The sequence below is a fragment of the Nanorana parkeri genome, unplaced genomic scaffold (genome assembly GCF_000935625.1).
Source record: "Nanorana parkeri isolate BGI_ZX_2015 unplaced genomic scaffold, ASM93562v1 scaffold206, whole genome shotgun sequence".
NCBI lineage: Eukaryota > Metazoa > Chordata > Amphibia > Anura > Dicroglossidae > Nanorana > Nanorana parkeri.
Genome location: NW_017306474.1, coordinates 454,820 through 479,595, shown reverse-complemented (window position 1 = coordinate 479,595; position 24,776 = coordinate 454,820). Strand labels below are relative to the sequence as shown.

At 39.6% G+C, this 24,776-nt stretch overlaps 1 protein-coding gene across 1 annotated transcript in view; it reads right to left on the bottom strand.

The window, feature by feature from the left end:
- Positions 1–2,471: 2,471 nt before the first annotated feature.
- The window catches only part of FAM189A2 (family with sequence similarity 189 member A2), a 51,891-nt gene continuing 29,586 nt past the window's right edge, over positions 2,472–24,776 (bottom strand). The window contains exons 5-11 of the mRNA XM_018555638.1: positions 21,626–21,733; positions 19,522–19,655; positions 14,119–14,248; positions 13,651–13,717; positions 10,676–10,816; positions 3,951–4,240; positions 2,472–3,138 (exon numbers count right to left, since the gene is read on the bottom strand). Of these exons, the coding sequence (XP_018411140.1) occupies positions 2,938–3,138; positions 3,951–4,240; positions 10,676–10,816; positions 13,651–13,717; positions 14,119–14,248; positions 19,522–19,655; positions 21,626–21,733 (1,071 nt within the window). The 3' untranslated portion in view covers positions 2,472–2,937. The remainder of the gene's footprint in view (positions 3,139–3,950; positions 4,241–10,675; positions 10,817–13,650; positions 13,718–14,118; positions 14,249–19,521; positions 19,656–21,625; positions 21,734–24,776) is intronic.

The window sequence follows — 24,776 nt, the reverse complement described above, 5'->3', positions numbered from 1 at the left end:
TGCAGATCTCAGAAGGCTGACCTTTATGTGTGCCTGAATATTAAAGATTTAAATGCTCTGAGTCTGCTTTTTAGCAGAGGAGATCAATATCTGACATGCCATTGCTATACAGATAGCAGAATGAACAGAAGTCAGATATCATTACAGAGTAAAGATGCTGAAAGACACTGTTCTGGGTCACTATTGGGAGAGAGAGAGTCCATGACTTAATGAGAACATTCAAATAGTTGGAATGACCATGGCAGACCTGGAAATTCTTTTGTTCTCTACGTAGGCTGTACCACATCTTCTGATATACGTGTACGCTGTCCACACAACTTAACCATCTCTACATTATGGTTAAAGGAAACCTATACTAAAAGAAATCGGATAAGCATGACAGTCAGGCAACAAGCATCTCCATAAGAAAGATCAGCAATGGAGCCCTATGTACTTTTCTCACTATAGGTTTCTTTTAAATAGGAGAAAGAGGTTAATAATTGCATCATGATCATGGACCAAGAACAAACCACATACAATTTTTTTAAAAATCCAAACATTTTCTTTAAATCTAAATGTATATACAGTGTGTGTATATATACTGTAATATATATATATATAATCTTGGTTTATATAAAGAGCACAAAAGCATTTTTTGTTTATTATGTTAACAGATATTTCTGAGATCGAGTCCAATAGATTAGCCATAACATAATGACCACTGAGAATAACGCTGATTATCTTAATACAACGGCACCCGGAAGTGAGTGAGATATATTATTCAGCCAGTAAATAGGTTGTCCTTATAGTTGATGTGCTGAAAGCAGAAACAAATGGGCAGGTGTAAGGATTTAAGCGACTCTGACAAGGGCCAAATTGTTATGACTAGACGCAACTCCAAAACTGCAGCTCCTGTGGGATGTTCCCGGTCTGCAGTGGTCAGGACTTGCCAGAAAATGTCCAAAAAAGGAAAACTAGTGAACCGGCGACAGGATTCTTTACAGTTAGAGCTGTTAAAATGTGGAATAGACTCCCCCAGGAACTAGTTCTAGCTAGCTCGGTTAACCGTTATTTGTACAGAATACAGAGATTGTTGATCCAGGGAATATCCGATTGCCTTATGGGATCAGTAAGGAATTGTTTCCTCCTGTTGAAGAAAATTGAACTATGCCTAATAGGGGTTTTGGCTTCCTCTGGATCAATGGTGGGTAGCAGTGGGCATAGCATTCTGTTTTAGGTTTTTCTTCTTTTTTTTTTTCTCTCTTCTCTGTATAGGTTGAACTCGATGGACTTGTGTCATTTTTCCACCTGACTAACTATGTATCTATGTAACATGTAGGTAAGATACTGCAGTAATATCCGAAGGCTTATACGCAGCAGTCACTTTCTAGCAGGACAAAGGCTAGCACCATGCAAGCATTTTCGAATTTTGGAGATTGAAAAATGTTTGAGTCACTAAGCCCAGTTTCACCCACCCTATAGCCTTAGCCTAACAAGCTTTCCATTTATCTTTTCACCTCTAAAACAAGACAAAATCAAAGTCCCTTATATAAGCTGCTGGCTCCAGTTTTTATATTTTGCGTATATTTTTATATGACTTGTATGCTAAAAACTTTTCACTTGTCAGCGTGGCCGAACCATTTCCTACCCAGGGATTACTGAAGGCTAGATGTCAAGGCTAAAACTTAGACTGCAGACATGGAACAGGATATGGTCAGAGACGTCAGTCATGCTACAAGAAATGGTCAGAGACTGCAGATATGTTACAGGAGATGGTCATAGACGTCAGTCTTGCTACAAGAGATGGTCAGAGACTGCAGACATGCGATTAATCTATAGGAGTCGTTGGAGACTGGGGACATGCTTCATGATGGAAGACAGATTACTAGAAATCACTGCTATTACAGCTCTTTATAAATCAGTACTTTGTATACCCAACAGCCTCCTTAAAAATTACTTGTGTCACATTTTATATTTCTGTTGGCGAATTCCATTATAAAAGATCAGAGAAAAAAAGGGGAGAAGGGATGGACTGCAAAGAAATCAACCGAACCAGCAAGTCTAAACAATATTATTTATATTCACTGGCTTCAGTAAGCACATAGGTAAGGAAAAACAGACTATTGCCTGCAGGAGCAACAAGGGACAAACATCAAGTGTAAAAGGGCCACATGCAGCTCCTAGGCTGCAAGTTGGGCATCAGGGTACAAGAACCTCTATCATTATCCTTCAGCAGATCACATGACCATTGTTACTATCAAAACTGTGGGTACCACTCTGTTGTAGTCTTCTGATTGGGAACCTGCTCTCACCCCCTCCCCCTTTTTAAGGCTTGATTGGTGTTGATGACCATCTCTGCTGCCCACCCTTTAGTCAAATGATTATATGATCAGTTCATACTACATGTTTAACAGCTATATTTGCAACATCAAAACTGCTCTTGGAAAAGTAACACAAAGATAAATGCACACAGTCATAGCTTACTTCTACTCCTTGAGTTTAAAGTACATCAGTTTATTAAATGAACAGTGCCCTTTATCATTCAAATTGCAATGTCCGCTGAAGACTGCAGACTTGTACTTATAGTGCAAGGTTTCTCACAGTTTTGCAAACCCCTGAGGCTCCTTTAAATAGGTCATTTCTTCCACAGAGTTCCACCAAATACACACATTATATTACACTTTCATTTTCTTCATTGTGTAGTTAATTCCTTCACAAACACATGAATCCGTTCCATCAATATAAAGCTGAGTTCAGAATCATCCATGTGCTGATTGATCTTTGGCGATGGAAGGAGGCATATTCTGCCACTATGTTGTAAAGCTTACTTATTCTGTAAACGCGGGCTACTTATGAGTATTGCATACATGTGTAAGCTCACAGAACACTGCTTTGCCCTGTAATTGGAGGCTACATAAATTCACTTATCCATCCTGTGTTTGGTTGTCATGTTTTTTCTCACAAAATGGTTTCCCGAACAACTCCAATGACACTGTGAGGTCTGGCAGTCCTCTGGCTCCTTATTCTCCCATCCCTTTGCTTCTGTACAGTACTAAAAGTGCTTAGGTCCCCACAACTCTTCAAGTGAAGTACTCCTGGGTACCGTCTGCTTGGGAGTCTGGTAGTTGTTGGTAGGGATCCCTGGTTTGGGGCCATCACCTTAATAAAAAGGGAACAAAAGCAAATTACAGTCTAATGCTTCTGCGTACAATCACATTAAAGCAGTCAATGATGTAAACAATGAAATAGTGTTAGATAAACATATAGGGAGGCCACAATGTTCTTGGTTGTGGGTATCAACTGACATGTCAAAACCCGTTCCCTGGAAAGAGGTTACTATTGCCACTACGTTGCAATGTATTCAAAATCTTCCTTGACAAAAGAGAACTGCCTACTTGAGCATTGACTTCTACCGGTTCTAGTCAATAAAGCCATTGCCTGTTGATTCCTACATTTCATTGTCATGTGCCCCAATGTTTTTTTAATGATCAGTCTTCTTATGCCATTTCATTCATCTCTGAGTGTTGGCTGTGATTATGGAAGACATCATTTGCTACAACAATAACTCTATTAGGTTTTCCTTGTGATTGTGCTTTTGTAAGAACATCGTCACAAAGTACATATGTATTTAAATTGTAAGGCTACACTAGGGCAGAGGTAGACAAACTTTGACCCTACAGCTGTGGTGACTTCCCATCATGCATCTGCCTCTAGGAGTCACGCCAGTGGTTGTCAGAGCCTTGCAATGCCTAATGGAATTTGTAGTTTCACCACAGCTGGAGGGTCGAAGATTGCCTACCCCTGTACTAGGGTATAGTATTAACTATACTGAGAGATACGGAGCAAATATTGTGTATGTTTTGCTCTTTCCACACAAATAGTATCCCTTCAGTTTGAAATCAGGATAGGTATTTTACCGCTGTCTCTTATCTTTCTAATGTAATAAACAGTTTGGCATATATTTAACCAACCTGATCAAGGAAGTTGGCACTTAAAATGGCCTCGTCCATGTGTTCTTCATCAGACTTCAGCACAGTTTTGATGCTTTCTACCAGTTCCTGGATATCAGCAGACATATGACCAGATGGCTCTTCTAGGAACCTGGCCACTAGAAGTTTAGTATCAATGTAAGATTTATAATCCACTAGAGACCTTGGCCGTGATCGAACAGCTTTTGCTCTTAAAGCACGTCTTAATGTGACAGCTGCCATTGGTCGTCTTAGTTCCGTTTGTGTAGCAGCTTCACAGCTTGGAGTGGCTCCTAAATAAATCACACCGAAACTTAGTTCTTAATATCATTCTAGTATTAACATTCATCTTAAATTACTTTATATTAAGCATCCTTGGTTATAAATACTGTATAGCAGCCTCTTAACTAGTAGGATGCCTTGATATTCTTATACATAGCGTCATAATTTTCTATGGTGCATGCAGGCTGTCCACTAGCACCATGGAAACAAATGATGCTAATCCAGGTAGGATGGCATCCAATTAGAAAAAGACAGATGTTCAACTCCATTCAGACCTGCTCTGCTTTCCACCCTCTACCATGCTGCCACAGCTGCAGCTACTAGTGTAATGGTAGGGAGGTGTGAAGTTGGGGCTGAGAAATCTGATGTAAAGTGGAACTGAGGAATCTAATGTGAAGGGGAAACTTTGATGTAAAAGGGTAGACTCTGATACGAAAGGGTGGCTCCTGATATAAAGGGAAGGCTCTAATATGAATGAGGGGCTTCTGATGTGAAAGGGGGGCTCCTGATGTAAAGGGAAAACACTGATGTAAATAGTAGCTTCTGATGTGAAAGGGAGGCTTCTGATATAAAGAGGGCTCCTGATATGGAGGGGGGCTTGTAATGTGAAGGGGGCTCCTAGTATGAGAGAGTGACTTTTATGTGAAATGAGGGTCTCCTAATGTGAAGAGGGATTCTGATTGGAAAGGGGGATCTGATGTGAAGGAGGCTCTTAATGTGAAAGGGGGACTCTCATGTGAAGGGGGGAACCTCAGTTTTTGTGTGTGTTTTTTTTGCATGGGGTGCACTCTTAAAACACAAGGTATGGGCTTGGTATAGATTTTGGAGGGACCACAAGTCATTGTTTACATTTTTTTTTTACATTACATTTTTTACATTTTAAAATTAAGTGTCTCAAGATTTTCCATACTTTAAAAGGGTACCCTGACTGAAAAAAAGGTTTAGCAACACTGCTGTATAGGATGCTGGAAAAACATTTTAATTGGAAACCTATGGAGCAAAACATATGAAGACATTGCTAGTAGCAAAGTAGAATGACATTACCACTGCCAAGTACAGTATCATTATTCTTACTGCTGACTCACAGAAAAACTCCTCACAGGCCCTCCACTGGATGTTGAATGCTGTTTAGCGCTTCCAGCGGCTCTGTCATGTGACATGTGATGTGACTTCAAAAGTCAGTTGAATTCTTGCACATCATTCAGTGGTCAGCATGTGGCTTGTGAGAGGCTTATTTGCGTGCTTGGCAGTAAGTTAAAGCATAACTAAACTTCTCCTAAAGTTACCTCTGCTCCAACCATTGAGCCATCCTAGAGGTCCCTTGCTAGCACTGATACCTTCTCCAGGTCTGGGCTTTTTCCAGGTCCAGGATCTTCAGCTATCTTAATTGGCCAGCACAGTTGCACAAAACTCCTGTGCATGGGCGTTTAATCATGCTGGAACCTAGCAAATGCCAGGACTGTACACTGAGAACATGTGAAGCTCAGTGTGGGGTGTAAAGAAGATGGAAAGGAGGAAGATTATTTGCAGAAATATTAATATATATATATATATAAATATATCCTATAGAAATAGTTGCAATTAGACCGTATGGTCCCATCTGGTGGTTGCGAGATAGCGTGTGAGACTAAGGATCCAGCCATCTTTGTGAGCATGAAGTGGGTTTTGTATTGTTATTATTTGATATTTTCATTAAGAATATTGGTTATGGAGATTACTATACTTAAACCTATTTTGATACAATGTTTTAGAATACCTCCAACCTTCCTGATGAAGCACATACAGTTGCGAAACGCGTCAAAGACTGGGCCCACAGTGGATTACACAATTAATACATGGGTATAAAATATATTTACACATGTGTGTGTACCAAAAGGAGGTCGCTTGATTTTAATGTACTATTGTATCATACCAATGACATTTCGAATGTAACCAAGTCTTTAAATCATGTTTATTTTAATGTTATAAAATCTATTTTTTTATACAAAACCATGTATATTTGATGGACATATTGTATGGTTTGGACACTTTAAAAGCCCCGCTTTTCTCCTTGTATACATAACACTTTAAGTAGTCGTCCTTGTTCACACCTAAGTGATTTGTCACGGATTTCAAGACACGACCCCACTTAATAGCAATATTTCCATTGTATTCTATGAGGTCTGTTCACTTCTAAAGATGGCCATACACTGCTTTATTTTTTTGGTTCAACCCACAGGCTTTTGTATTCTGACAGCGGCCCCCTCCGACCGGCTCCTTTGATCAGCTGATCGGTTCATCAAGAACTGGCCAAAATTCGCAGAGTGTATGACCTACCTTTAGCATGCTGGGCTTGTTGTGCCAAAGAAGTACAGGCAGTTATTTGGCAGGATCACGCGTTTCTGGCCACACAGACTCAATGAGAACACTTACTAGTTTTGGAAAATGCCAAAGACATGGCAATGGACAAAGCCTCCTAGGTGCTATAAAGCTCTATCATCCTATTCTTTAAAAGTATGTTTTTCTCCAATTTTTTTAAGTTTCATTAGTACTCAAACAACTTATTTGATTACATTTGTTTTGTTACATACTGCGGATTTAAAAAAAATGCCAATCAGTAAAAAATTTAATCACATAATCATGAATTTTACCAGCAATATGATTTGGGTGTCTTAAAAAATGGGACCAGTCAAATAATAAAATGTGTTCTTTGTATACAGTAGAATTCGCTTTTAAAATAATCACTGGTCAATTATTTTCTATTGTAAATACTTCTTGCCTTTAAAATACATAGAAAATAAAATATTTTTCAGATGACATTACCACTAACAAATAATAACCCTATCACTTTGGTAGTTTGGTGTAAGTAATAACAAAGCTATTGCCTAATCAATAGGCAATAACTGAATAGGATGCACGTTTTTAATCAATGGCTAGACTTTTTGGGGCTTAAAGTGACATTAAAGGCAAAAAAAATGTTCCCTCCCCCCCATGTAAATGTTAGCACTTACCTTAAATGATGTCTCTTTTTCCGATCTTCCTCTTCTTTCCCCATGTTTTCATATGTCCCTCCAGCGGTGTGACGTCACTCCGATCCAGCGCTGACTGCCATGTCTCTCCGATCCAGCAGTGTCTGCAGGCGGGTGCACGCGTCCATAGACTTACCTTGCGTCTCTGCTCGTCTCCCGGCCGAGAATCGGAACTGCGCATGCGCCCGCCCCAAGATCCTTTGCGGCCGTACGAGCAGTTCCTGATTCTCGGCGCGGGAACGAGCGGCGATAACGAGGTAAGTTTAAAAGGATTTTAAGCGTTTTTTGTTTTTTTTTACACTTCTTGCCTATATCTACTGCATGCTAGCAGTAGATATAGGCAAAAAAACCGGAGGGTTTAGAACCCCTTTAATTATAAATGTTATTTGCCAGTTACACTTAAAGCCTAGCACCAGCCAATTCTCAGTCATTGAGAAAACCCTACGTGTCAGAAGGGGCATTGCTGGAATTGTAAAAGTACTAGGGAAACCATAGGGCATGATGTGTAAAGAATTTTTGCACATGGTGCTACACAGTGTGAGTGGCTTAAAGGAGCATGGTTAATGAGAATCTGAGACTATTTTCTATATATACTACACAAATTCGCTGCAGTCCTTGCACATTAAACGCAGGTCAGCAGATTACTATTTTCTTCAATGGTGTAGTGTAGATGACATTTGAGACTGCATTTGACCTGCTTTGTTTACCTTGTTTGTTTTTTTACATGCAGCAGCTCCTATTGATATGCATTTGCATTTAAGTAAAGCAGCTGCATTGGTTGCATTTTGCCTTTGGATTCATGCATTTATTATAGGACAATGTCTCCCCTAAAGGTGAGGTTGAAAAAAAATTGCTGCAGAAGAAGTACATTCATACTTCCCTGCCCTGTTGCCTGTACCTTGTTTTTTTTCTCTTTATACAGATACTGCTGGCGGCAGAATCCGCAGCATTAGACTCTTCTCTGGTTGAAACCAGTGATACTGCAGTGGGTAAGTGAAACCACAGCACTCAACCGGAAATATCGGATGCTGAGATATTTAGCAGATAGCACTAGCACCGCAAGATGTGCGAGTGGTATATTTTATTCGCACTAGAAAATAGAGAACATATCAAATGTTTAAACTGAGAAAATGGACCATTTTAAGAAAAAAAAAAAGATCATTTAGAAATTGATGGCAGTAACACGTCTCAGAAAAGTTGGGACAGGGCAACAAAAAGCTGGCAAAGTAAGTGGTACTAACAAGGAAAAGCTGGAAGAACATTTTTCAACTAATTAGGTTAATTGGTAACAAGCCAGTAAAATGATTGGGTATAAAAAGAGCATCTTAGAGAGTCAGAGTGTCTCAGAAGTAAAGATGGCCAGAGGTTTACCAATCTGTGAAAAGCTGTGCCCAAAAATTGTCGAAAAATTTCAGAATAATGTTCCTCAATGTAAAATTGCAAAGACTTGAAATATATCATCATCTACAGTACATAATATCATCAAAAGATTCAGAGAATCTGGAGAAATCTCTGTGCACAAGGGACAAGGCTGAAATGCAATATTGGATCCCCGTGAACTTCGGGCCCTCACATGGCACTGCATTAAAAACAGGCATGATTGTGTGATGGACATCACTGCATGGGCCCAGGAATACTTCCAAAAATCACTGTCTGTGAACAAGTCTGTGAATGCAAGTTAAAGCTCCATCATGCAAAGAAGAAGCCATATCTGAACATGATCCAGAAATGCCGCTGTCTTCTCTGGGCCAAAGCTCATTTAAAATGGTCTGTCACAAAGTGGAAAACTGTTCTGTGGTCAGACAAATCAAAATTTCACATTCTTTTTGGCAACCATGGGCACCACATCCTCCGGACTAAAGAGCTAAATTCAAAAGGTTTGTATCTCTGATGGTATGGGGGTACATTAGAGTGTATGGAATGGGCAGCTTGCACATCTGGAAAGGCACCATCAGTGCTGAAAGATATATCCAGGTTTTAGAGCCGCATATGCTCCCATGCAGATAACGTCTTTCTCAGGGAAGGCCTTCCATATTGCATCAGGACAATGCTAAACAGCATACTGCATATAAAACAACAGCATGGCTTCATAGTGGAAGAGTCTGTGTGTTTACCTGACCTGCCTGCAGTCCAGGCCGTTCACCAATTGAAAATATTTGGCGCATCTTGAAACGAAAAATATGACAAAGATGAACCAGGACTTTTGAGCAGTTAGAATCCTATATCAGGCAAGAATGGGAGAATATTCCTCTCCAAAACTTCACCAACTCGTCTCTTCAGTTCCCAGAGGAGTGTTAAAAGAAGAGAAGATGCTACACCGTGGTTAACATGGAAGTGTTGCTGCCATCAATTTCCAAATGACCTTATTTTTTCTTAAAATAGTACATTTTTCTGTATAAACATTGGATATTTTTTCTATACAGGTGAAACTCGAATAATTAGAATATCGTGCAAAGTTCATTTATTTCACTAATGCAACTTAAAAGGTGAAACTAATATATGAGATAGACTCCTTACATGCAAAGCAAGATAGTTCAAGCCGTGATTTGTCATCATTGTGATGATTATGGCTTACAGCTCATGAAAACCCCAAGAACCCCAAATCCACAACCTCAAAAAAGTAGATTATTACATGCAATCAATAAAACAAGGATTGTACATAGAACAATATCGGACCTCTGAAAAGTACAAGCATGCATATGTACTCAGTACTGGGTTTGGGCCCCTTTTGCAGCACTTACTGCAATTACTTTTGCATGATATTCTAATTATTCGAGTTTCACCTGTATTCTATTGTGAACAAAATCTGGATTTATGAGATTTGCAAATCATTGCATTTTGTTTTCATGTAGATTTTACACAGCGTCCCAACTTTTTGGGGATTGGGGTTGTATATATATAAATATAAACTGTGGGCACACCTCACTCTCCTGGCATCTGCACCTCATTATACATCTTCATCAGAGTGGCGCCCAGAGCAGAATGACACTTCTCTTCACTCCATGGTAAGCGCTGCTCTAAAGAAGGGGTCTGATGTGGACCCTTCATTCAGCAGGGATAACCACTAGGAGGAAGTGCTACAGAGCATGCCTGCTGAACATCTATACTGGCCATCACAGACCCAGGGCATTTGCCCCAGGTGCCAAGGTCTAGCAATACCTATCTGTTTCAGCTGTTCGTCTATTTTGTGCTGGCATCCCACACTCAGGGAAAGATGAGCTAAACTAAAAAGCTTTTCACAGCTTTGTAAGCCTGCTGTACAAATATTGAATTCTGGCAATCATCGTCCCTCCTGTGCTCAAAATAGGAACACTTTTGCTGTTAATATGATATGTGCAAGCACTTCTCAAGTAATGATTAGAGTCACTGCTGTGTTTAGACTGGTTGTATTAGATCACATGTCAACAATCTAAAAGAAACTCACAAATAAGACATTACCTCTGGAAGGCATATCATGAACTACAGGATCACTGTGTGACCTCTTACGCTGAGGCACATTAACTGGGTTATTTTCTGTAGATTGCTGTTCACTGCATGCTTCTGCAGGTATAATTTCTGTAGTGGAACAACAGGGAGATTCTGGAATTGCAAAAAGGTTCAGTTTATGTTAGCCTTCAGGGAAAGCCTTTCTTTTATCAATAATTTATCATCAGATATTTGAACTTTTCATTATCATCCATTTTAGAAACATACTTTTGTTTGAGTATCACAAGGTAGGAGGAAGCAGCAGTTGTTTGGAAGCTGACAACAAGGATTCACATCCAGCATTAGATGAGACTGTTCCAACAAAAAGGCATGGACTTGCAACTTTATAAAGACAGAGGAAGATTGCGAACACGAGAGAGGTGGGGACAGAGTGAAGTAAGGCAGAGATAAGAATAAGGACAGGAGGCATACATGAGGCAGCAGGGGAAAAACCAGGAGGGGCATGTGTAGAAAGGATAGAGAAGAGGTAGACACAAAACACAGCATGCATGCATGGCCACATACTCACCTGGACAATTATATCATAAACTTTATTTATTGTATTACCTATGTTCCACTCTGGCCAGTTGTGGACACAGGAGAATCCAAAGCACAGCGACAATGTCCACAGATCCCCCAGTATGGCAAGCAACGTTTGTGAACTTCTCATTAAAGCACCTTGTAGCCAACTCCAGGAAATAAAAGTAGAAGCAGCCTGCAAAAATTGATGAATACTCACCTATCTAGCAGCCGACAAGGAACAATACTGTGTCCTGTAGGGAGGTTGGGGTCGGCAGGAGAAACAATGCGCAGTGGAAGAAGGGCTATACAACACAACCAGAAGTATCAAAAGCAGTAGCACCCTGAGCTCTTAAAGAGTCAAAATTTCCCTCCATGACTGAAAATGAAGTATTTCTCTCGTTTTGCAGGCAACTTCCAGTTTTATGTGCTCGAGTTCGAGACAGAGTCACTTTAAACTCTGAGAAAATACTTCAGTGGTTGCCTTAAAGTTCTGGATTTGACTGACACCTGAGCCACTATCTATATGCAGTTTATACTTTCTCCCCATGTCTGTGAAGCTTTCCTCTCACAGTTCACAAACATGCTGTTAGGTTAATTGGCTTGCCTCTAGTATATGTATGACTGTGGAAGGACATTATATTGTAAGCTCCTTTGAGACACAAAGTCTGATGTGAATGGATCTAAAAACACTAAAGCACTGTGTGAAATGTTGGCGCTATATAAATATTGGACATAAATAAAAGATAAATTAAGCAGCTAAGAAAGCTAAGCTGTGCTGGAATAAGGGAACTAGGTTGATACAGTCATAATTGAAAAAGTGCAATATTTCATTGCCTTGTCTTGCTATATCAAATTTAAAGTGTATTGCCACTTATGCAGCCAAATTTGACAAAACCCCTCTATATGTTTATTATGTGTTCCTACTCACACAACATACTGAAAATTAAAAAAATATTTCTTACCTATTAGATTTTTCTTTGGTGAAGGCCTTTGTGCAGATGTGAAGCTACTCTGAGCAGTCTGAAAGTGAAACTAGAGGGACAAACTGAGGGACAGACCGAGCTTTCTCAAACTAACTTACAATGCTTCTAAGTCTTTAACCCTTTGTTAGGAAATGTAAGCAGCAATTTTGAAATATGTTTTAAGTTATGCAATGTGAATAAGAACATGTAACATATATAAAATATGTTATCACAATTTGACTGCAAAAGTGGACATTTGGAAAAGTGGACACTTTAAGGAAAGCAGTGTTTATTTTTTTAAAGCAGGACTACGGACAAAAATGTTGTTAATCCTTAAAGTGGGGCTACCCCCGCACTGCAAGGGTTAAGTGCTTGTTTTTGTCTAGGTGCTAAAAAAAAGTTATACTTACCCGAACCGCAGAGGCGACTGGCTGCTTCCATCCCTGAAGCCTGTCTCCTACTCCGCTAAAGAGATGTCATGTCACTCGACGCCCTCATATCCTATAGATTGTGAATAGAATGTGATAACTCAAGGATCCTTACACCGCTGGAGCAGAGGGGGAGCGAGGCTCCAGGGACTGGTCTAAGAGCGATCTGGCTCCAATGGTCAGGATGAATATAACTTTTTTTTTTTTTAGCACCTAGACAAAAATGAGAATTCAACCCTTGCACTCAGAGCCAAATTTACTTTCTCTGCTGCCCCAAGGCCAGGTTCCTCAATGCACCCCCTCCTCCCCCACACTTCCTCCCCAACGCCACAATTTTCTTCATTTACTAATGAATGTTAGAATAGATAAATAAAAAACATATTTCCATACAGAAGAACACTGAAAATTGTGAAGGTTTTTTAGGAATTCTTCATATATGATAAGCTTATTACCTCACAAATAAGCAAGGCAGTCAACGACTCAGCACACCTTCACGCTTCACACCTGGCTTTTAAACCGGTGTGAAACTATAGGCTGTACAGTAATTGCCTGGCAGCTATACTTGTGCTCAGCAACAAGCTGCTGGTTGTGAATTGGCTGGCGTCCGAATTTTTCCATAGAAACACGTAGCGGATTGGTGAGTGTCAAATTCAGGCTTTAACTCTGCATGGAAACATCAGGATGTTTTACATGCAGCGTTAAAGCCTTTAACCGTCACAGATTCCACTACATCTCTACCACCTCTGCGGTAATTAAATATCTTAATGAGAGGGGCTTACATCCGACAGTGCCGCCCCTCTACTCCTTGCTTTAACACTGCATGGAAACATCAGCATCTTTTACATGCAGCGTTAAAGCCTTTAATCACCACTGAGCTGCAGGCTGTGCCACCCCTCGGTGGCCTTGTGGGGAATCCGGCCCTGCTTGCACTACAGAGGTAGGCACACTGCAAGGATTAAGAACATTTTTGCCCAGAGTTCTGCTTTAAAGAGCAATAATAAATAACACTATTATAACATATCAAACACTTAGTTACCTGAAGAAGTTTGAACACTGGCCGGTTCCACTTCAGAGCTGGGGACAAGGTCTGGTTCATCAGTTTCCTGTGAATATGAATGAAACGGTTACAATATATTTCTCAGCGCAACACAAAACTCATACCAAAATTTGTGATACTGAACCTGGAAAACTGAGGCAAACATTATATTGCTGAGTAAGCAGCAAAATGTAGTAAAGCAGTAAAATATGTTCCTAATGGATCACTGTAAAGTTCTCAAATATGGTACTTTTTAAAGACTGCCATCTAAATTCAACCTTCCTGTAGTTTCTGTTTCAATCGTTTTTATTCTTTGTTGAAAGCAGAAAAACATTGCAATGCGGCACATTTCAAGTGAGATTACCATAGATCATATGATATTGTACAGCTGTTTAGATCTCTAAATATGACCTGTAAAATGATAAGCCATTGGAGTAACATTAATGGATAAAAGAGATCAGCAAATACCTCCTGTAAATGACATTGGCCAACCACAGATTCATAAGATGGAGGTGGTTCCATGGGACAAAACACTTCAACTCCTTTGAATCTGGATCCATAGATATGTGGTAGAGGAATCACCTCATTACCAGACATTCTGTAAAGAGGTCAAGCACAGTCAGACTATTGACAAGATCATTGTGTTCATTTATTTTCCTATAAAACATATTTGATAAACAATGGTACAACATTACACCATTTTTCAACAGGTAATATTTGAATGGATGTTTCTGTGTGCACCTATAGCTCTAGAGAAACCAATGTGCTGCCCTTTTAAATTCGTTTTTTTTGTTAGGTCATGCATTTGAAATCTAAACTCCAGGCACAAAACGGTTTCAAATATTGTATTACATTTTGCAAGAGGAATACAAATTGCAACATGCAATATAAAGATAGTGCAACATATAATCAAAAGTGGTAGTCAGCAATAAAATTGCATAGGAAATCCAAAAGGAAATTGAGAAAGTTAAGCTCTCAAATACAGCAGAGGAGAGAGAAGAGGAAATCAGAATAAAACAAGAAAGGAAAGGAGAGCAAAAGATCCAAAAGAGAAGAGAATGGCGCCTGGGTCCGCAGGTCCCTAGTAGATGAAAGACTCGGGGCCTAGAGGGACGATAAACTGACCGTTGTCAATCCATGGTTGCCAGACTTTTACAAATCTTTTATTAGAACCCAAAAGTATGCTTGTCAATTTCTCATTCACATAAAAGAAATCCACTCTCCGCTTGACCTCATTAAACGGCACAAATAGTTTTTTCCAAGCATTAGCGATAGCCTGCTTAGCTGCCAGCAGCACTTAAGTGGCCAAGCGGTGTTGATTTCTAGTAAGAAGCAAAGATTTGAGATGTAGGAGGGCCAACCAAGAGTCCTTGCGCAGAGTTACAGAAAATAAACTTTGCAGCAGGTGAAACACCACAGTACAAAATCTGGCAAGCATGGGACATGTCCACCAGGTGTGAAGGACGTCTCCCTTAGAGGCACAACCCTGGAAACAGGAGGCCGAGTGTGGAGGGTGGAGGTGGACTAACCTGAATGGTACCAGTACTTAAATGCAGTCTCCAATGAGGTCACATTGAGCGTGCCTCTGGCCATAGAGGTCCAAATTTGCTGCCAGACTTCTGGCGATTGTGATGTCCCAAGGTCTTTTTCCCATCTAGAGACATATGCGTGTGCTGAGGGGGACGATAATGAATTCAAATGGGAATAGGCCAGCGAGATCAATTTAGGGGTGGTAGGATTACGGCAACAGATGTGTTCAAACATGGTGAAGCCGGCACAAAAAGTTTCATTCAAATATATACCTTAATGGGCACTGTATGCCTTTGCGAACCCAGATATTACCTTGAGAAGTAAAAGTGACATCATCACTGTGTTGTACATAGACTGTGCAGAGAGTAGAGCTATAGGAGGGGCCCAGCAGCTCTGGGATAATAAGTTCTACTAACATGCTCTAATCTTCTTGAAGTGAAGTAGATGTAGCCCTCGGAAGGCATAATGCAGACCCGCAAAGATGAATTAAACTCAATTTTTCCCAGTGTTTCATTTAAATTTGACATGCCTTTGTTAGGTGGTAGCAAACCTGTTCAACCAAGTTAAGCTTCTAGAACCTCATAAGCCTTACATTTTTGTCAATAAGCTCCACTCCTCCTCCATGGCTGTACCCTATTCTAGCTAGCCAATGACATATAGGATGCTGGTTGCCATGGTAATCGAAGAAATTTGCACATATTTGTTATTTATGAATTTGAAACAGTATAATTCACCAGCCTGTTCAGGAACGACCGGTCCTCCAGATGGACACTCAACCATAAAGGCATGTTGATATTTGCATAACTCCTCCCAAGAACCAGCCCACTGCTTGCATCAGGGCTGAGGGATCTTGAGAGGAACACTGAGGCGGGCTGCTGTGATGTTTTTAGGAAGTTACTATATTTACAGCACCCTGCTGACCCCTCCCACATGCCACGATCTGCCTGCATTGCACAGAGAAGTACAAAGACCCAGAAATTATGTCATCACTGGGTCTAAAATAAGGTATGTAATGATAATGGATATGTTTAATTAGCATGTTGATGAAGAGGGGAGGGAGAAACCAAGGAAGGCAAAATATAAGCCGATTAAACTTCAGCTTTAAAAACTATAATATTTTTTCGATTATGCAGCGCCAACACAATAGTAAATAAGTGATAAATTGAACAAACACCATTCATTATATAATGTGAACATGTGTTATTCAGTGAAACAAAAACAAATAAATGTGAAACGGTGTCCACTTTTGAAAAAATTTGAAGAATTTCAATGAAATAAAATACAGAGTGAAAAAGTCCAACATGTGTTGTGTATTTCTTTTTTTCAAACACCGTGAATGGTAATAAGGACATGAATGGTTTATTGCTAGAAGTAAGATTTATCCCCTTATATCGGGGTTTATGCAATAGAAACAATGTAAAGGAGTCTGACCATCAATCCTAACATAATGCCCATAGATCATGGACCCAGAGATACAGTAGCTATTTAAAGATCTACAAATACACTCGTAGGACAAGATATACAAGAATAATGGTTAATTCACTGTTAACTATCACTTCCTTCATGTTACCGTCTTAAACATAATTTTATTATAAATGTATCTGCTTTTTAATTATCAACATCAATTTTAAATTCAATTTTCAAAGTGTTTAGAATTTAAATATTTTTAGAACATAAAGTTTTACAATAACTAAGTTTGAATTACAACATGAATTTTTACCTCTATCACTTATGTATTTTTATATGCCAATAAGATTATTGGCCTTTTATTTTTTAAGGTTTTATGTCTGTTAAATTTCATAATTATATTTGTGTTTTTGAACATTTAACATTTAATATTAATAGATCCACCACATAGGAATTTTATGTAACAGTATGTTAGTATGTTCCGATCGTAAGATACAAAGCTTTGAAGATCGGTTTACACTACACACTCTATCCTAATTAAATTAAACAATAGTGTAGTACTGGTAGTCAATTCACTGCCAATCAGCTAATTGACCACACTATATAGGGAAGGATCTGGTATGGCTAGTTAGACCTGCTAAACCCCTGAGGACGTCGATAAGACGAAACGCGTAGGGGCGGGCCTAACCTCACGCTACACCAGATACAGGATTTTGTAGTTTTGCCGATCGGAACATCTTTCTTTGGAATTTTTTGTTTTTTGCCTGTGGATTTCGTTGTTTTAGTTCTATTTTGATTCGAATAAAATCCTTTTGAAACTTCTACACTATGAGAGGTCTTTTTCTTGTATGATCCCGAAGATAAACCATTAACCGGTCCCAGACCATCGATAGTTGCAGCTGAGACGCCACAACTTCAGGAGAATTCATTTTGCTAAAAGCTCTACAGGCTGCTTACCACAGCCACTACATTGTGGTGAGTATATACCCTGAGGGGATTCACACGGCATTTGCCGGCATTCCCAAACAAACATCACAGAACTGTTTCCTGAATTTATAACCTGCTCTTGCTTGGAACACCTTATTACCATTCACGGTGTTTAAAAAAAAGAAATACACAACACTCGTTGGACTTTTTCACTCTGTATTTTATTTCATTGAAATTCTTCAAATTCTTTCAAAAGTGGACACAGTTTCACATTTATTTGTTTTTGTTTAACTGAATAACACATATTCACATTATATAATTAATGGTGTTTGTTCAATTTATCACTTATTTACTATTGTGTTGGCGCTGCATAATCAAAAAAATATTTATGCTTTGACCCGGGTGGTCTAGTTTTGCTGCAGCCTTCATTTTCAATAATTTATCATGATACACATTACAATGTATAGTCACTGATATTTGTTCACATTATTTTCTGTGTTGGCGCTGCATAATCGTAAATCTTTAAAAACTAGAATGCTGCATCTAAGGGGATGCCACATTCCTGCAGTGAAACACTCATCTGTAGTAGAAAGGCAAATATTTTTTACTGCTAATCATCTTTGAACTGTTTTTCTTTGGTCTCACTTTTATGTTTAAATAGGACTCTGCCAATAAGTATCCAGAAAGCAGAAGGAAAAGTATTCTTTGTCAGTAAAAGCAATTACAAATAATTAAATATTCAGACTACAAAAACATCTGCTCTGATCTTAATAGCAAGGAAAATTGAACTTTCTATACAGCAATCCTCTTATGATAATATTCCAGACAAATGAGTCTGTTCTCTAAACACTTTTCATCACTAGCACAGAAAACTCTACAGTGAAGATTTTCTAAGCCAATTTCACAAAAAGACATTTAACAAGCTGGGAGTATTATTGAAAAATCATGAGTTTGAATCTGAGTGTTTTCAATATTCAATACTGAATGATGAAATCATGATGGTAGCAAATCTATACTGTTACTTAACCCTTTTGTAACCAGCTGATGCCCAGGCCAAATTTTGCAGCGTCAGCATGTGTCAGTTAATTTAACTCTGACTAATTTAATGTAAATAATTAAAAAAAATGTTTGTAATTATTTTTAATGTATTGATTATTGTTTCTAATACTGCAACTGTATTTGACAGTTGAACTAATAAATGCACGGCACTGCAGATGAACATTGCTGCCAGGAGATAGAAGCATAATCTGCAGGCTGAAGGTTTTTATTTTTTATTAAGGAAGCCATCACCCTGCATGTGCTCAATATGTCAGAGCTGATAGTGATCAAATGATCAGGAACCACCATCCCGATTCTACACTTTTAGGTATGGACAGTACATACATCACTGTGACTAGGTGTCAGAAGGAGAAACCACAGCAGCCAGGGAAAGAAGCTGCTATTTTAGGAAACGGGGTGACAGGTCAACCTCCTTTTTTTTTTTACAAGGTATTGCCATTCTAATTTTGCTGGTCATTTTGAGGGGAAAAGGGTAAGAAAGAGTTACATAGGGCTTATTAGGATAAGGGTTTAAATAAGATCAATTTTTATTTAAGAAAACAAAAACAAAAATTGTGAGGATTCTTTACCTGACAATATGTACAGATCAAAGTATACTTTTTTTGACCTGCACATAAAGAAAGTAGTGCAAATATGTTGTAACCTTTAGATTGTAAGCTCTCATGGGCAGGGCCCTCCTCACCATCTTCTCTTGATTTTGTATTGTAACTATAATGTCTTCCTTACATTGTAAAGGGCTGCACAAACTGTTGGCGCTATACAAATCCTGTATAATATAATAGTAATTACAATGCAACACTGTTTGCAAGCATTATTTACGCAGGAGCTGCTGCAGTGGTTCCTGAGACACAACGTGGGTCCACAGACAGCTGAATATGACCTAGCACCGTTACTAAGGGTCACTGATTTTATTCTCTATCATGACAGGTATAAACCCATATAATTTACCTTGGAGTCATTCTAGGAGTGTATGAGTAGAATGTAGAAAAATATGAAGGTGGAGGTGCAGGTGGAACAAAATCGTCAGGGTCTGGCACCCTGTCTTGCTCTTCCACTTCCTCTGCAGACACCTGGGATTCATCCTAAGAAGAGGAATAAGTTGTTAACCCTAGAAAAGTGAACCAAAGATTTCCAGGCAATAAAAGCTGTTTAAGCAAGGGGGTTATTCACTAAACAGCCAAAGGATGTAGCCGAATGTTTGGCTAATCCTTTGGCTCGCTGCAGGATGCAGAAACCCTTCGGTTCGAACCAAAGGGCTGCTGTATGGGCTATTCACAATAACCCATACAGCAGCCACAGCACACAGCCAAGCCAAATGCATATGCTTACACTCAGCATAGCTTTGTTTTTAACCCTTTTTTATTTAATCCCCTCATGACAGCGGGCCCCCCCTAACATTCCTACCAGACCTAAAGGGTCTGGTATGATTTAGGAGGGGGACCCTGCGCTGTTTTATTTTTCTTCTTTTTACAGTTTCATTCTGTTCGCTACCTCTGAGGAAGTGAACAGAATGACTGAGCCGAATGCTGAGCTGACAGTTCGGCTATTCACTATGAGAATAGGGGTGAACAGCAGAGAGGGAACTGACGAACGTTGGCCTGGAATCTGCTCTTCAGTTTAGCCGAACGTGCTGAGGCTGTTCGACTGAACCGAAGGGAAGTGAAGCGGGCCGAATGCAGCCGATGTATGGCTAAAAATAGCTGTGCAGAGCTGCTGTGAATGGCCAAACAGGCTTCGGCTCACTTCACTTTGGCTCGGTATTTATTCGGCTGCCTTCAGTTGTTAATGTTAATTGGCTGGAATTCTGCCTTAATGGCTTTTTTTAAATAAATGAATGCACAGAAATGTTATATTTGTTGGGAAATCAGTTTTAAAAAATATAAGGGAATGAAGTGCTCAAGTAAAGTTTTCTAAATATAAAAAGATGAATATAAACACAACTTTACTAGTGCGAAATATTAAAAGAACACAGAAAAAAGCAATCCTGCTTGAAGGTTTACCCATTTGATTGGAAATGTCCTCATACTTCATAACAGTAGAGATTACTTGATTGCTAAGTATGACAACTATGCACCTGTATTTTCATAATGGAAAGTCAGCCATGGCAGCCTCCATATTTCTCTCAATTAAGTTTTCCTTTAAAATATAATTCCATTTTTGTAGGGAAAAAACAGTCCCATCTGGGTGTTCATTGCAGGGATTTTAACAAACTTTGTGACAGATTCCCAACTCTTTCTGCTCTGAAGACATTGCTGTTTGCTTTACTATGTCCTTTCCAGACTGATTTGTGAATGGAGGGGGGGCATCATTATAATCGTGTGGTACATCACAAGTGTTCTAATGAGGAAAGTTGTGTCTTCTTCATCCTTTTAGCCTTTGGGAGTATCTAATTTTTACTTGCATCTCAGTGCAGACTTCTGGGAAATTCAGTCACCCAATCCCAAAAAAGGAAATGCCGTTTCTGGCGGCAGGTGTACAGAACGTCTCCAGGTTGCCATATTTCATTCAATGTTTTAGAAAATCAAAGCGTCTGCAGATTGAAATGGAAAGGTAATTTTTTAATACCTAATTAGAAAATGGCTTGTGCAGCAATTTTAGATGCTGTAACAACTTTTGGACGAAAGTGGAGTCTTCCCTTTGAGGCCCATTGACACCTTTCCACATGTATTGGTGTAGGTGTGAATGGATCCATATAGTTTACAGTGTAAACACACTAAACTGTAGTAGATAGATGTGAACCTGCCACAAAGGAAATAATGAGAGTTCTACTTGAAATTTATGTTTTTTTTACTGAAGGAAAACAGACAGTTGTGGCTAGTTGTTGACTGAGCAGCACACTAAGGCTCAAGCTAGATTTACTCACCTTGCTCTAGGGGGTTAATTGCCATGTATGGTATTTAAAGGAACAGGTCTATACACTCTTGCTGTATTAATTTAATTTTAGTAATTTTAAATAACCTGAGCACTACTCTGGATTTATTCCATTGCCCTTCCTTTCTTCCAGCCATATAAGAGGATTTATTATATGTTAGTAAGCATTTCACTCACTTACTGTGCAGGGTCTTCTAGTGGTGAGGAGCTGTAGGTATCGCAGGGCAGCCGCTACCAGGCACACTGTGGTTGTCAGAGCGTTCAAGGCGCAAAGAGCAAAGAACACTTTCTAGAGGAAGAAAAACAGAATGATATTTAGCTATTATTAGCTGTGACCTACAGACAAGATGTGCCTTCCTGTCCTGAAATGTCCCTAGCAGTGCGTTGGCCCCAGATCCAATCACTGGGCTTGTTCACCCCAATGTACTGTAACTGCGATATAACATGCATTCATAACGCACCCGAAACTGCAGGGAAAATAGTTTCCATTATAATCTATGAAGCGCTTCCCATTAGTGTGTTGTTTTTTTTAATCCCGCTTGCTGCATCTTTCACATGCTTCTTTAAAAACATGTGTTACATTTTAGTCATTGATTCACCTTGTGTGGTGGCCAGGCTAGATATGACCCCCCCCGCCCTTTCCCCAGAAAAAAACAAGCAATTAGCTGCACTGCTTGTGTCAAACAAACAGTATATAATATATTTAACAAATTAACACAGCAATATATAAAAGACATCACACCCTAAACCAGGTGTCTCAAAAGTACTAATACCATTCGGCCCGCAACCGGCTGTCAAGTCAGATACGCCGTACTTGACTTGTGGGAACTACTACACGGTCTGCATCTCTGTCAGATGCAGACCGCATGGCTGCTCCTGTCAGCTCCGGCACTCACAAATTCCTTTTGGCCAGAGCCGAACATACCGACATTACTTACAGAAATCCTGACAATACACACAAAGCATCACAAAAAAATATACTGACATTGCATACAAAGAAACCTTCACAAACACATATACTGACATAAACACACGCAGATATTAACACTGGTACCGTATATAGGTACATTTTATTTTGAAGAATTACATTTGGCAAGCGGCCCCCATGGGAGAAAAAAATGGGTCCAGTGGCCCCCGAGTGAATTGAGTTTGAGACCCCTGCCCTAAACCTTAAAACAATTTTAAAAATTTAATTTAGCTCATCAAGGAGCCCTCTGATATGTAAAAAACAGTCAAAGAGGGTGTATAAACCAACAAGCCCATGTAAAAAATACAGATTTTATAGTTTTAATAAGAATATAACCTAATTTGCACTTAAAACCCATAGAAGGTGCTCAGCAAGCCCACCTATCTGAGAAAAGCTGGGTTCTATAATTATATAACACAAAATATACGAAAAATACCATAATAATAATACCAGCAATGTCCACAAACATACCAAGCATTACTAGGAACATCCTAGCCAATATAGTGCAAACCAACATAAGTGTAATAAGTGCTGACATTACCGAAGAGGAATCTGGAAGAAAAAAAGATTGACAAACTAGTTAGATACTGGGAATCCATCCCCATAGCTATTCTTTGGATATCCTTCATGCCTTAGTGCAGCATTACATGGTGATGAGTTCCTCAGAATCTAACTATTTAGATACACCTCTTCATTGCTTGTATTATAAAATATCATTCCATTTACTTTATGGGTTTTCTACAAACAGTGCAAACAGGTAAATATAAAGTTAAACAAAAGCTTATCCAATCTGGTAAACATTATTTAACAAGGAGATTTGCTAAATTATCATCTGTAAAATGGAAGGCAGGTAGATTAATGCTGGAAACTGAAGAATGGCTACAGAGCGTTGTTTTACAGCCCTTCAACCTTTATTAGACTTTGAAGTGTGCAGTGTCAGCATAGCCGATTGGTAAATGAAGACGACTACAGAATTCCTGGAACATTACAGAACAATTCAGCCTCTTTGTCTTATATTACTGGAAGGTCACCCTGTCCCTGACAATGCTAATGTATGCTACAACAAGACACAGAACTCTTTGCCAGAAATCCTGAAACAATGACACCATGTCAGTGACTTACAACTTCAAGATAACCCTCTATATCTGAGGCTACAACATTCACATGAAAGAAACTGAACAAAAGTGTATAACTATTGTATCAAACACTGATCACAAGATAATTTTCTCTCTCTCTCTCTCTCTCTCTCTCTCTATATATATATATATAGAATCACTATAGTGCCAAAAGTATTGGGACGCCTGACATGCACATGAACTTTGATGAGATCCCAGTCCCTAGGGTTCAATATTGAGTTGGCCCACCCTTTTCTGCTATAACAGCTTCTGGGAAGGCTGTCCACAAGGTTTGGGAGTGTCTCTATGGGAATGTTTGACCATTCGTCCAGAAGCACATTTGTGAGTTCAGGTACTGATGTTGGACGAGAAGGTCTGGCTCGCAGTCTCCGCTCTAATTCATCCCAAAGGTGTTCTATCGGGTTGAGGTCAGTACTCTGTGCAGGCCAGTCAAGTTCCTCTACCCCAAACTCGCTCATCCATGTCTTTATGGACCTTGCTTTGTGCACTGGTGCGCAGTCATGTTGGAACAGGAAGGGGCCATCCCCACAAAGTTGGGAGCATGAAATTGTCCAAAATGTCTTGGTATGCCTCAAGAATTCCCTTCACTGGAACTTAGGGGCCAAGCCCAACCCCTGAAAAGCAACCCCACACCATAATCCCCCCTCCACCAAACTTTACACTTGGCACAATGCAGTCAGGCAAGTACCGTTCTCCTGGCAACCGCCAAACCCAGACACGTCCATCGGATTGCCAGACAGAGAAGCGTGACTCATCACTCCAGAGAACACGTCTCCCCTTCTCTAGAGTCCAGTGGCGGCGTGCTTTACACCACTGCATCCGGCGCTTTGCATTGCACTTGGTGATGTAAGGCTTGGATGCAGCTGCTCGGCCATGGAAACCCATTCCATTAAGCTTTCTATGCGCTGTTGTGTCAATCTGAAGGCCACACGAAGTTTGGAGGTCTGTAGCTATTGACTCTGCAGACAGTTGGCTACTTCTGCACACTGTGCGCTTCAGCATGCGCTGATCCCACTCTGTAATTTTACGTGCTGAGTTGCTGTTGTTCCCAGTTGCTTCCACTTTGTTATAATACCACTAACAGTTGACCGTGGAATATTTAGTAGCAAGGAAATTTCACGGATGGACTTATTGCACAGGTGGCAACCTATCACGGTACCACGCTTGAATTCACTGAGCTCCTGAGAGTGACCCATTCTTTCTCAAATGTTTGTAAAAGCTGTCTGCAT